The 12738-nt window shown below is 38.6% G+C and overlaps 1 protein-coding gene across 2 annotated transcripts in view; it reads left to right on the forward strand.

The window, feature by feature from the left end:
- The window catches only part of Slc39a12 (solute carrier family 39 member 12), a 95607-nt gene that overhangs the window by 23352 nt on the left and 59517 nt on the right, over positions 1-12738 (forward strand). For both annotated transcript variants that reach the window (XR_003377550.1, XM_005354641.1), the window contains exons 5-6: positions 917-1086; positions 7696-7870. Coding sequence is in view for 1 of the 2 variants with exons in the window: in XM_005354641.1 (XP_005354698.1) it covers positions 917-1086; positions 7696-7870 (345 nt within the window). In the remaining variant the exon portion in view is untranslated. The remainder of the gene's footprint in view (positions 1-916; positions 1087-7695; positions 7871-12738) is intronic.

Consider the following 12738-nt stretch of genomic DNA (forward strand, 5'->3'; position numbering starts at 1 on the left):
AAAAAAAGAAAATTACAAAGCTATTTTATTCACAGATAAGAAGAAGAGTAATGCCATATAGACTGACTACTTTATTTAATCATTCTTTGTATATATAATTTTAAAAGTGTAGAAATGAATTGATGGAACTGAACTGCAATATATGTGTGCCATCAAGAGCAGAATTTTAAAAAATTAGAATCTAGTGAACCTCTCTAACCTTAGCTTGATTTCATTTATTTTATTTGTTCTGCATATACCTCTAAAAGGAAAGTATTTTCATTGGTTTATGTACAACAAAGAAATATATAATCTGATGAGGATGTAGAGTGCCTTCAGGGTGTAAATGTTCTGAAGATCAGGCCAGTTTCTACTTTACATTTTCTAGTTTGAGTTTTTAATTACATTGTAGTTATTTTATGTGTATGTGTGTGTGAGTGTATGAATATGTTTACATGTATATGGTTGTGCACATGAGTGTGCCACAGTTCATAAATGAAGGTCACAGGAAATCTTTCTAGAGTTGGTTCTCTCTTTTCACCATGTGGGACCTGGGAATCAAAGTGAATCATCAGGCTTGGCAGCAAATATCTTTATCCCTGAGACATTTCTCTCTCCCCTTCATTATATGATTTATAGCAAATAAAATACATGTCTCAATGAAATGTATGTTCTCTGGATGCTCACTTTTGTTATTTCTAGGGTATAAAAATGTAGGATTTTTCTGGGATGATTCACTTTTCATCCAAGTTTAATCAAGGTCTTTCGAGGGAATCAGCACCCATGCGAAGTACAAATACTCTTTAGCTTTGTTCCATTATAACCATAAACCAAGTTTACTTTGTAAAAAGTCTGAGCTGTGGACTTGGAAATTGTGACTACTCAAAATGTGACCTGTCTATTTCATGTGACACCACATTTTATTTGAAATTTCTAGAACTAGAACAACTCCTCAACACACTCTCAACCAGAAGGGCCTGTGCCAAAAAGGATGCCCTCCATCAACACCAAAGGAAAGAAAACATGACAATACACAGTTGGGGAAATCCTAAGTCAACTATAGCAATGGAAAAAGAGTCTGATGGCCGTTCTGTTTCCTGGGATCAGGTATTTTCATTTTTTATGTTTTCATTCTTTATTGTTGAAGGACATTGATAGTTCTGTCAAAATTATTGAAATCTTATGAAGATAATAAATATTTTTCTGTGTGGTATGTTTATAGCTTTCTTTTTCTGTACATTGATTTCTAAAGACATAGAAATAAACCTAAAATATTTAGGGTTTCTCTTAGGTCCATATTAAACATATGAATAATTAATTTAGAAAAGATACACTAAACATATATTTTGAGCTAGTAGTTACCTTGGCAGAAAGAATGCCATACTGGTTGAAGATAGGCCTAGCCCTTATAAATCATACAAATCAGTGGGGGATTTAAATATTACACAAGTGAAAATAATGATAAGCAATCTAAATTTAAGATGGATTAGTACAAGATTCCTTTGTGCTTTGACTAATGGAAGCATATGTGTATAATAGATTGGTCCTTTTATATAGTTTTCAGGTTTGAACCTAGGCCTAGGTAAATACATCCTTTGAACTACATCCTTAGCCCTATTAAAATATTTAGCTTTTTCCATGACATATGTCATGCATGCTTGTGTGTACACATGTGTACCCAATTGTGAAGAGGCCTGAGGGGGTAGTAGAGTCACCCTGATTGATTGCCACTTTATATATTGGCATAGGGTCTTTGATTTGAACCCAGAACTCACCGATTCTGCCAGCCTAGCAAACCAGTTTGCTCTTGCAATGCCCTCTGTTCTTGCAGTACACCGAGAGTACAAGCGGGTTGCCACAGCTGCTCAGATTTTATGTGTGTTCTGGGGATCCAAACTCTGTTTTTACACTTGACCTGGAGTCCACTTAATATGCTGAGCCCTCTCTCCAATCCCAAATTTTTGTTTTGAGTGTCAGAGTGTCACTAATTTCCCCAGTCTGGTCTGAATTCTTTATCTAGTTCTGAAAGGCCTTGCCCTTCCAAGGCTCCTGTCACTGCCTCCTTAGTAACTGGGATCAAAGGTATTACTGCTCTTTGTGGTGACATGCCATGGTCAGCTCACAACTCTTTTTTAATATTTTGTTGATTTTATTGAGCTATATATTTTTCTTTGCTCCCGTATTTTCCTCTCCTCTCCTTCAACCCCCTCCCATCATCCCCATGCTCCCAATTTACTCAGGAGATCTTGTCTTTTTCTGTTTCCCATGTAGATTAGAACCATGTATGTCTCTCTTAGGGTCTTCTTTGTTGTCTAGGTTCTCTGGGATTGTAAATTGTAGGCTGGTTTACTTTGATTTATGTCTAGAAGCCACTTATGAGTGAGTACATATAATATTTGTCATTCTGAGTCTGGATTACCTCACTCAATATGATGTTTTCTAGATCCATCCATTTTCCTGAAAATTTTAAGATGTCTTTTTTTTCTGCTGTGTAGAACTTCATTGTGCAAATGTACCACATTTTCTTTGGTTGAGGGGCATTTAGGTTGTTTCCTGGTTCTGGCTATGACAAGCAAAGCTGATATGAACATAGTTGAGCACATGTCCTTGTGGTACAATTGAACATTTTGGGGGCATATACCCAAAAGTGGTATTGCTGGGTCTTGAGGAAGGTTATTTCCTAATTTTCTGAGAAATTGCCATACTGATATCCCAAAGGGGCTATACCAATTTTCATTCCAACCAGCAATGGAGGAGTGTTCCCTTTACCCTACATCATCTCCAGAAGAAGGTATAATCAGTATTTTTGATGCTGGCTATTCTTAGAGGTGTAAAATGGAATCTCGGAGTTATTTTGGTTTGCATTTCTCTGATGGCTGAGGATGTTGAGCATTTCCTTAAGTGTCTTTCAGCCATTTTAGATTCCTCTGTTGAGAGTTCTCTGTTTAGGTCTGTACCCCATTTTTTATTGGATTATTTGTGGTTTTGATGACCAATTTCTTTACTTCTTTTTAGCTTTTTGGAGATCAGACCTCTGTTTGATGTGGGGTTGGTAAAAATCTTTTCCCATTCTGTAGGCTGCCATTTTGTCTTGTTGACCATGTCCTCTGTTTTACAGAAGCTTTTCAGTTTCAGGAGGTCTTATTTATTAATTGTTTCTCTCAGTGTCTGTGCTACTGGGGTTATATTTAAGAAGTGGTCTTGTGCCAATGTATCCAAGTGTACTTCCCACTTTCTCTTCTATAAGGTTCAGTGTGGCTGGCTTTATGTTGAGGTCTTTGATTCATTTGGACATGGTGACAGATAGGGATCTATTTTCATATTTCTATATATTGATATCCAGTTATGCCAGCACCATTTGTTGAATATGTTTTCTTTTTTCCATTTTATAGTTTTTGCTTCTTTGTCAAATCAGGTGTTTGTAGGTCTGTGGTCTGATAGCTGTATCTTCAATTTGGTTCCATTGGTCATCCTGTCTGTTTTTATGCCAATACTAGACTGTTTTCAGTACTGTAGCTCTTTAGTAGAGTTTGAAGTCAGGGATTGTGTTATTTCCACTTCATTTATTGTACAGGATTGTTTTGGCTATTCTGAGTTTTTTGCTTTTCCATATGAAGCTGAGTACTGTTTTTTCAAGGTCTGTAAAGAATTTTGCTGGGATTTTGATGGGCATTGGCCGCTCTGTTATTTCCCAGCTGCTCAGACCTGAATAACTACACAGAAACAGTATTAATTACAACACTGCTTTGCTTAGTACCTTAGGATTCTTATTAACTAAGTCTTACATCTTAAATTAACTCATTTCTATTATTCTGTGTATTGCCACAAGATTGTGGCTTACCAGGTAAAGTTCTGGTATCTCTCTCCTTCAACAGCTACATGTCATCTCTTTGACTCCTATTCTCTCTACGTCTCTTCCAGCCTGATTATATTCTGCCCTGCCATAGGCCGAAGCAGTTTCTTTATTAACCAATGGTAATAAAACATATTCACAACATATAGAGGGGAATCCCACATCATTGTCCTTTATGAGTTGACATGATCGGTGGTGTCTCTTCTCAGCAATAGAGACCCTAACTAAGACATGCTTAAAAGCTACTTCTGTGTCAGTGCAACACAGCACTGGTTCCCAATCAGAACAATAGCACCAGCTGTGTTTCCTTGCAAACCATGATCAGCACTATTGATCATTACTCTTGGCATTCTCATACAGAATGGGATTGTTTGGAGGGTCACTGGGCCCACACCTGAGTGTCTATTGCCACTCTTCCCAGGCATCTGTATGCTATGTTTCCATAACTGGATGTGTTCTGTGGCTTGGGGAAGGGGATAAAGCAAATAGGCTTTGGAAAACTAGGGGAAGGGCAAGGACACTCCATCAGGTTATCCATGGGATAGTCATCGTCCAGGCATGTAGTAATAAGAGCGGCGGGGCTGTGTCCCCAGCACCCTGGCCGCCTGGCTAGCTTATGCCTGAAATAACAACACACAAACTGTATTCATTTAAACACTGCTTGGCCCATTTCTATCTAGCCTCTTCTAGGCTAATTCTCACATATTAATTTAGCCCATTTCTAATCATCTGTGTAGCACCTCTAGGTACGCTTACCAGGAAGATTCTAGCCTACGTCCATCCTGGGTAGGAGCTTCATCGCATGTGCCTCAGAGAGCAGAGCTATCACGTCTACCTGGGAGAGGGGAGCATGGCGTCTCTGCTCCAGAGAGCAGAGCTCTCGAGTCTGAGCTCACTTCCTCTTCCTCCCAGCATTCTGTTCTGTTTACTCCACCCACCTATGTTTTAACCTATGAGGGCCAAGCAGTTTCTTTATTGCTTAACCAATGAAATCAACAGATTGATATATGACACTCCCACATCACAGGCAGGGTGCTATCATAGCCTTTTCCAAATCTTCTGACTTGTCACCATTTATTGTTTGTATTATAGTGCATATCAAAACCCAAGTCACCTAAAATTGTACCTGAATATTGTTCTCATCTATGGAATTTAACTAGATTTTCTTTCATTTGATACCATATTCTGGGAACTAGAGTACCCTTTTCAGGAAACTAAGGAACATATTCCATTATTAAATCTTAGTATTCTTGCAGCTGGGCTTTAGACACTGTGGCACCACTCTTTTTTATGAAATGATGTATCAACTCAATACATGGTGTTGGTTTTCCTGCTTTTAGCCACACAGTGATCCCTGATTATCTCCTTTTTCAGAGGTCCTTGCATCCTCTCTTAGCTTTTCATTCAGGTACCCAATTCAGACACCACTTGTTGACTTCACGGACCTAAGTAGATCTGTCTGAGAGACCTGGGATTTGAAGACCTTAAAGAATAGGATGGAATATAGTCTAATGCTTTAGACAATGACTTCAGTTTCAGTGTACTGAATACACTAATGGAACAAGGAAATCAATGAGCCAAGAAGGTTGATTGAGTTCAGAAACACATGATCAGAAAAACATGTAAATGTCAATAAGCACATACTAAATAATTACAGAGCAGCCCTTTCTCAGAACATTCAATTCTCAGGATTGACCAATTTAAACACAACTGTCTGGCATATACTAGAGATTATATCTGGGAAAGCATGAATGCAAGGCAGAGCCCATATCCAGATTCAGGGTACACTGAGAACAGCATTAAGCACATCCTTTCACCAGATTAGATTCTATAGCTGTGTTCTGACATCCAACAAGAATAAACATGTTTTATAAATTGAATGCAAATACTTGTCACAGGAGGCATGGAAACACATCCAAGAACAATCCAGGGAACAGAATGCACCGAGGTAAAATACCCTCTGCTTTTTTTCCTGGAGCCTCTCTCACAGTCCCCCAAGGCATTGCTCACCATGTGTCATCCTTGTGACTGTGTTTTATAGTGCTTTCCTAAAAGGTCACTTTCGAGTGGGAACTTACATGGCTATGTGTTTATAGACTAGGAGGACAATACTGGGAAAAGAAACACACACACACACACACACACATGCACATACACACACGCACAGAAGCATAAAGAAGAAGATCCTGGCATCCAGGGGCAGGCATGTGTGTACATCTTAATATTTTGGGATGCAGGGGCAGGCATGAATGTGCTTCTTTGGTTCTGATTTTTCAGTTTAGACTTTGGATTTTTCTTTACACTCTAGGCTTTCCTTTTTGTATGCATAGGTGATATTTTGTCTCATTCTATTGTAGGCTCCTCTTGGTTTTTTTGTTTGTGTGGCTTTTCTTCCATGAAACCAAATATTTCCTGGCCATAGTAAAACTTTATTACCCACAAAGTCACCAGTAAAGATTTTAATATGGGGAGAAAAACACTAAGTGTTTCTTCATAATTTCTTGATTAACATGCTTTTACTGAAAACTTCTTATATCCTACACCATAGAAAAATCAGGCCAGACTTGTAAATCATTGATTTGCTTCCCTAAAAATCCTGTACTGGTTGTAATTAAAGTCCACAAGGGCACTGGTTTGTTATTTGAATAAAAGTTACTCATATCAGAACTATATTCTATCCTCATTAAAAGTTTTAGGGCATGAGAAGATGTACTATTGTGTAACATACTTATCCCACAAAGCTGTAGACTCGTGCTCAGATACCCAGAACCCATGTAAAGCCTGTCAGCATGGTAACCCACCTGCAGTGTTGGAGAGATGGAGGTGAGGGATTCCCTGGTTATGCTGTCCGCTAGACTAACTAAAATGAGGAGTTCAAGGTCAGAGAGAGATGAGAGTCCCTGACTCAGTACTAAAGGAGAGCAATAGAGAAAAATACCCAATGTCAGCCCCAGGCATCCACATGCGTATGCATACAACATGTATATGCTCCCACATACGGACACGTGTCCCTACATTTAAACACAAATTCATTCATGCACAGCACACACCACACGCGCGCGCCCCCCCACACACACACACACACACACACACACACTCCAAACTTTTTAAGTTGTGATTTTTGATGCAAACAACCCTAGTTTTTACTTTTAAAGTGGACAGACACCTTATGACAGATTTTAAAGGCATGTTGCTTTTATTTTGTCTAAGCATGCCTATGTAACATCAAAAAAAAATCCATAAAATTGTAGATAAGCCAGGTAAGGTCAAACGAAAATTAACTGTTATTGCTACTATTTTTTGTAGAGAATGTTAACAGAGGTAGGTTACCCTACTATTTAATATGCATACTGGCTACCTGGCTATCTGATATTGCATTCCCTTCTAAATTTAAATTTTCATTTCTTTTGAAAAACTGAAGCGTGTTTCTGGCTCAGGCTTGTTAATTTGGATGGTACCAAAGCCAGAGATTTCATTACTACCAGGCTCCTTTCCATCATGCAAAGTCACAGGTTTATACATATAAAGCTCCCCCCATTTTTCAGTAGGAGAAAAGAAAACTATGAAAACTTCTGAGGGATCACTGGTTAGAACACCATACAATACTTTGAAAATCAGTCTCTAGTTATTAGAAAGAAAAGATATATGTCAGCAATAAGATGATTCTCAGAATAAAATAAAGGTACTTCAGATTTTTAAATAAACCTTGGAAGGTAGCAAAGAGTTAACAACTCAAACATAGCAAGGAAACTCGCTATAATGTATCCATGAGCTATTGGGGTCCTGTGCAGTTTGGGCTCCTTGAGTGGCTGTTGTGCCTGATTGAAGGCTAAGGTTTGTAACTGAGTGTTTTCTTCATACAGGCTTGCTTCTCTGCTAGGCAGCTGGTGGAGATATTTCTACAGAACCGTAGTAGTCCATCTATTTCTAAGGAGGACTTTAAACAGCTAAGTCCAGGGATTGTCCAGCAACTACTCAGCTGCTCTTGCCAAACACCCAAGGACCAGCAAGAAAAGCCCCCACCCACCACTCTGGAGAGTAAGTCTGGATTCCTCACCAGTGTGCACAGTGCATGTGGTAATAGCAGGAAATGCAGAACACTTACTGTGTAGAAAGAGCGGTCCTAAGCACTATGCATTTCCCAACTTATTTTGTTCTCTATGTGGTGAGGAGGGTTGATTGTTTTCTTTCTCATTTTACAGATGAAGAAGCACAGATATGCATATGCTAGGCCACAGCTTAGAAATTACACACATGATCACATTGGAAGTCAAACCTGAGCAAGTCAGTCCTGGAGTCCTTGATTCTGTTTGCTCTGATGTTTTCCAGTGAATTTTTTTTTGTCACCTTTGAGACAAAGTTTTTCTTTATAACCCAGGTGGGATTTCCCCTGCTTTGTTCTCCCAAATGCTTGCTGGAATTATAGATATGTACCAACATGTGAAATTGTTTTTGAAGAATGTTTTGTATATAATTCATGTAAATTGTTTCTGTCCTTCATATTTGACTAAATCGTGAAGCAACTTAAAATTCAACGATTCTTAAGGGGCCTGAAGAAAGATGAACCAGTAAAGTTCTTACTAGGGAAGTAAGGGAACCTGACTTGGGTTCCTAGCACCCAAGCAAAAAAGCTGGTGTAATGGCATGTGTCTGCAGCCTCAGTTCTGGGGAAGCAGAAACATGAGTATCCCAGGGGCTTGTAATTTAGGCAGATTGATAAATTCTAGGTTCGGTGAGAAACTGCTTTAAAAAATAATACAGAGCGGTTGAGGAAGACACTGTGTTGATATCAGACTCCACACATGAATGTGCACACACACACACACACACACACACACACACACACCTCTATAGTTCCTTCATAGTTGAGAAGTGGCAGGGTAAAAGAGAAAACATATTACTATTGAAATTGGAAATGTATACCTGAGACAATTCCTTTATTCTCAGGAACTGTGTAATCTTAAGCAATTTCTACTTCCACTTCTCGGGATTGGATCTTTTCAACTCACTGGGAAGTAGGTGATACCTTACAGGGCTTTCAGCAATTCACACATCCTGGAACCTGTGAAACATGAAGGCATATTGGGGTAAATAAAGGCACATGAGCTGGTCTGTGTTGGAGGTGCCCAATTCAGGGAGATGGCCTTCTAGGAATGGTTGGTGGCCTTAGAAGTGCAGGGATCAATAACTACACTCCTGGCTCCCACTGAGTTACTATAGCAATGACTCATTGATTTTTATAGGGAACCTACAGGTTCAGATTGGATAGAATTAAAAAATGTGGGAAATATCTTGAAGCGCTATATGTTTATGACCTTTCCCCAAAATGGTGACAGAGAATAGTTATGATACAGTGAAAATATAAACCTTCAATCACTTTCATTAATATGATCATACATTTGATATATATGAATATATATATGAGTATACATATTTAGAAAATGGTCTCTGTGATAGACTGTAATGCCTACAATTTAAAAATTTAATTATTCAACTACTTATCTGTAAGCTACAGTGGATTCTTGAGCAGTAGTAGTTCATTTTGAAGGTTTATTGTGAACAAAAGCATGGTATGTTTAAATACCTAAAACTTCATAGTTACTAGGAGGAAAAACACTTCATGAAGGTGAGAAGCCCAGAAACACGACATGTGTACTCACTGATGCTACTCAAGTGATGGGGACAGTAGTGTGATACTTATGAGCACCTGTGGGCATGTTCATACTCCCACCACCTGGCAGGGTGCCTGGTGTATACAAACCCCTTATAGAAAAGCTGTTTGAACCTAAGATCTATGAAAAATAAGGTGAATGATCTATGCTCTTTTTTTGAACTTCTGGGCTCTTCTAGGGAAATCTTCTTTAAAAATATACCATTGATAGCATACAGTAAAGAACACATTTTAATAGCTGTCTCTGCAATTTAAAATGTGGCATTATGTAATTAATGAAGGCTTTAAGACTTAGAGCAATGTAAGATGCTGCATTAAAGTGGGAAGGACATGGGGAGACATTAATAAGGAAACAGAGTTCAGTGAGTTTTAACATAAGCCTTTAAGTGCTACCCTCAACCTCATTTCTAGAAAGGACACTTGCTGCTCAGGCAAGGCCAATAATTTAGTGTGTAGTTCAAGTTCTGTCACAACGGGAAATGCTGAGAGAGAAACTATTGTTATATTATCAGTCACCAATCAAGATACCATGCTTGGCCTGGTGCTGAGGACAACAGCAACCCTTTCACAACACATCAGAAAGGTTATCATTTCCGAGATATCCCACCTGCAAGAAAGAAGGCAAAATCTAACTCACTGAGGACCTAAACAGACTTTAAAAGCTCCAAAGTTATGGAAATGTCCTTTTTCCCAGCAGTATCACTTTGTTGCTGCCCACAAGACAAGGAGAAGAACAGGGGGATAGGATGTGAGATCTGTCCAGACTCTAACCTGCCTTATGAGGTTTTCTTGACACTTTAAGGTCTTTTAAAGGTACTATTAGAAACCTTGAGTTGCCCATGTAAAAATTCTAATAACTTTGTGTATTTAGGTGAGAAACATGGCACTTGCGAATAAAGTCCAATTGGAAATGGATGGGCTATGAAAATCTTCAAAGATGTTTTAATAGCATGGGAGTCCTTGTGCTCTTAATAAATTAAAAAGAAATAAACCAGCTGTGTAGGTATATGACCATCCCAGCCATCCTTAAAGTTATTAAAATTAATTGTTGTAAAATATGCATGTCATAAAATTTATCTCCACTCCTTTCTTAAGATACAGAGGAAGGGAGCCAGGCCCCATGAGTTCTCAGCACACGCTGTACTGCTTGGACTGTAATTCCAGCTCCTAATTGCTTTGCTTTGTATAATTCAGCAGTGCTCTGTATATTCACATAACTATGAAACAATTAAGTTTTTGTATTTCCAAATCGAGAAAACAGGCTCTTCATAGTCCCCTAGGCCACTATGGAGAGGCTCCACAGTGAAGAGGTAGCAGAGGAGGTGAGAAGATTGATAACTGACAATTTCTTTCCTCTTCTTGGTACACTACCAACTCCCTTGATCCTGGTAAAGTGAGAACTAGAAGTAAATAAAGCTCCCTCTTAAAACATCAAGCTTATTGCTGTGTGCCCCTTTGCATCATTAAAATGATCTGATGTGAAGGGTGAGCCTCCTAGAAAACCTGAGTGTGATGGGAAAAGAACATTACTTTCTTAATAAATTTATATTTGTTCTTTGACAATTTCATGCTTATATGTAGAATATATTTTGTTTAAAGTTACCTCTAATTCTCCTCTTCCACTAACCTGAATCCCCAACTTTTTGATTTCTTCTTTAAAAAAATAAAAACAACAACAAACAAACAAAAAACAACCAGGGAGTCAAGTTAGTGGTGCCCACATGCTGAGCCATTCAGATGAGCTTGGGAAACCTACCAGCAGTCACATCCCTGATAGAAATGACTACCTCTCCATCCCCTCAGCTAGGAGTGGGGCCTCATGGTTGCCTCCCACAAGATTCTTCTAATATAGTAAACTTGAAGAGAATATTTTCTTTGAGAATACATTTGAGGGGGTAGAGATAGCTAGGCAGGAAGGACCATGCACAGCTCTTAGAGAGGAACCATATTTGGTTTCTCACATTCACATCACATGACTTACAACTGTCTGTAACAACAGCTCCAGATAATCTAACACCCTTGACCTCTGTAGGCAACTACACAGTGACATGCACAAACATAGATGTAGTCACAGGCTGCTCGTTCATTTCTTGGCCACCCAGACCCAAAATAATAACACAGAAGGTATATTAATTACAATTCTGCTTGGTCAGCTAACTTAGGCATCTTATTAACTAACTCTAACATCTTAAACTAACCCATTTCTATTAATTTGTGTATTGCCACAAAGCTGTGGCTTACCAGGTATAATTCTGGTGTCTGTCTACTTCAGCAGCTACATGGCGGTGACTACATGGCATCTCCTCGACTGCACCTACTCTCTCTATATATATCTGCTGTAGGCCCAAGGCAGATTCTTTATTACCAAAGGTAATAAAACATATTCAATGCATATAGAGGGAAATCCCACATCACTTCCCATTTTTTTGTCTAAAAAAAGGTTTTAACTTTAACAGCAAAATTGCATACAATGAAACAGTTATCAAGCAAGAATTATAGTTACAATATTTAGTACATTTACATTTCACAAATTAAGAAAAATACACTATCATCTATCATATCTTTGTGAGTTTTATATTGAATCTATCTTTTATAATTATAACTATCTTTCTTCAACTCCATCAAAGTCTCCAGAAGGATATAATATTACCTAAGTAAACTGGAAGTACATTGTAAGCAACTTCCAAAATTCTAGAATTGACAGAGACATCTTGCTGCCTGGACAATCACCCAAGTTCTTCTGCAACATAGGGGCATCCATCTTCAGCCTATAGGCCCATAGTATCTGGCAGACTCTTCCACGAAGCAGGAAATTTCAAAGACAGTTCTGCCTATATTGGCAGTTTGTCGGTCACTTTCTTCTGTGTCCTGCAGAATGTCTGGCAGACTCTTTCATGAAGCAGGAACCCAGAAGGGCTGTCTCACCTTCTTTAGGCAAGTTCAGCAATCATTTTTCTGTGGGTTCTGCATGTCCAGTTTATATAGCATATCATCCATCAGTCCAGAGAAGAGAAGTTTCTTGCCCAAATGGCTAACATACTCCATAAGCAGCCTCTTTCATGTCCTTCATCCTCTTGAAGTACATTGGTGCTGTCAGGTGCAGATGTGTCTCATTGTCATGAAAAGTCCTAAGTTCTTAAAACATTTTAGATGCCATATTCTATAAGTCTTTGAAATGTTTGAAGAATATATATCCAACTGAACTATATCTCTGTACATCTAGAAAACCTAACAT

The sequence above is a fragment of the Microtus ochrogaster genome, chromosome 16 (genome assembly GCF_000317375.1).
Source record: "Microtus ochrogaster isolate Prairie Vole_2 chromosome 16, MicOch1.0, whole genome shotgun sequence".
NCBI classification, from domain to species: Eukaryota; Metazoa; Chordata; class Mammalia; order Rodentia; family Cricetidae; genus Microtus; species Microtus ochrogaster.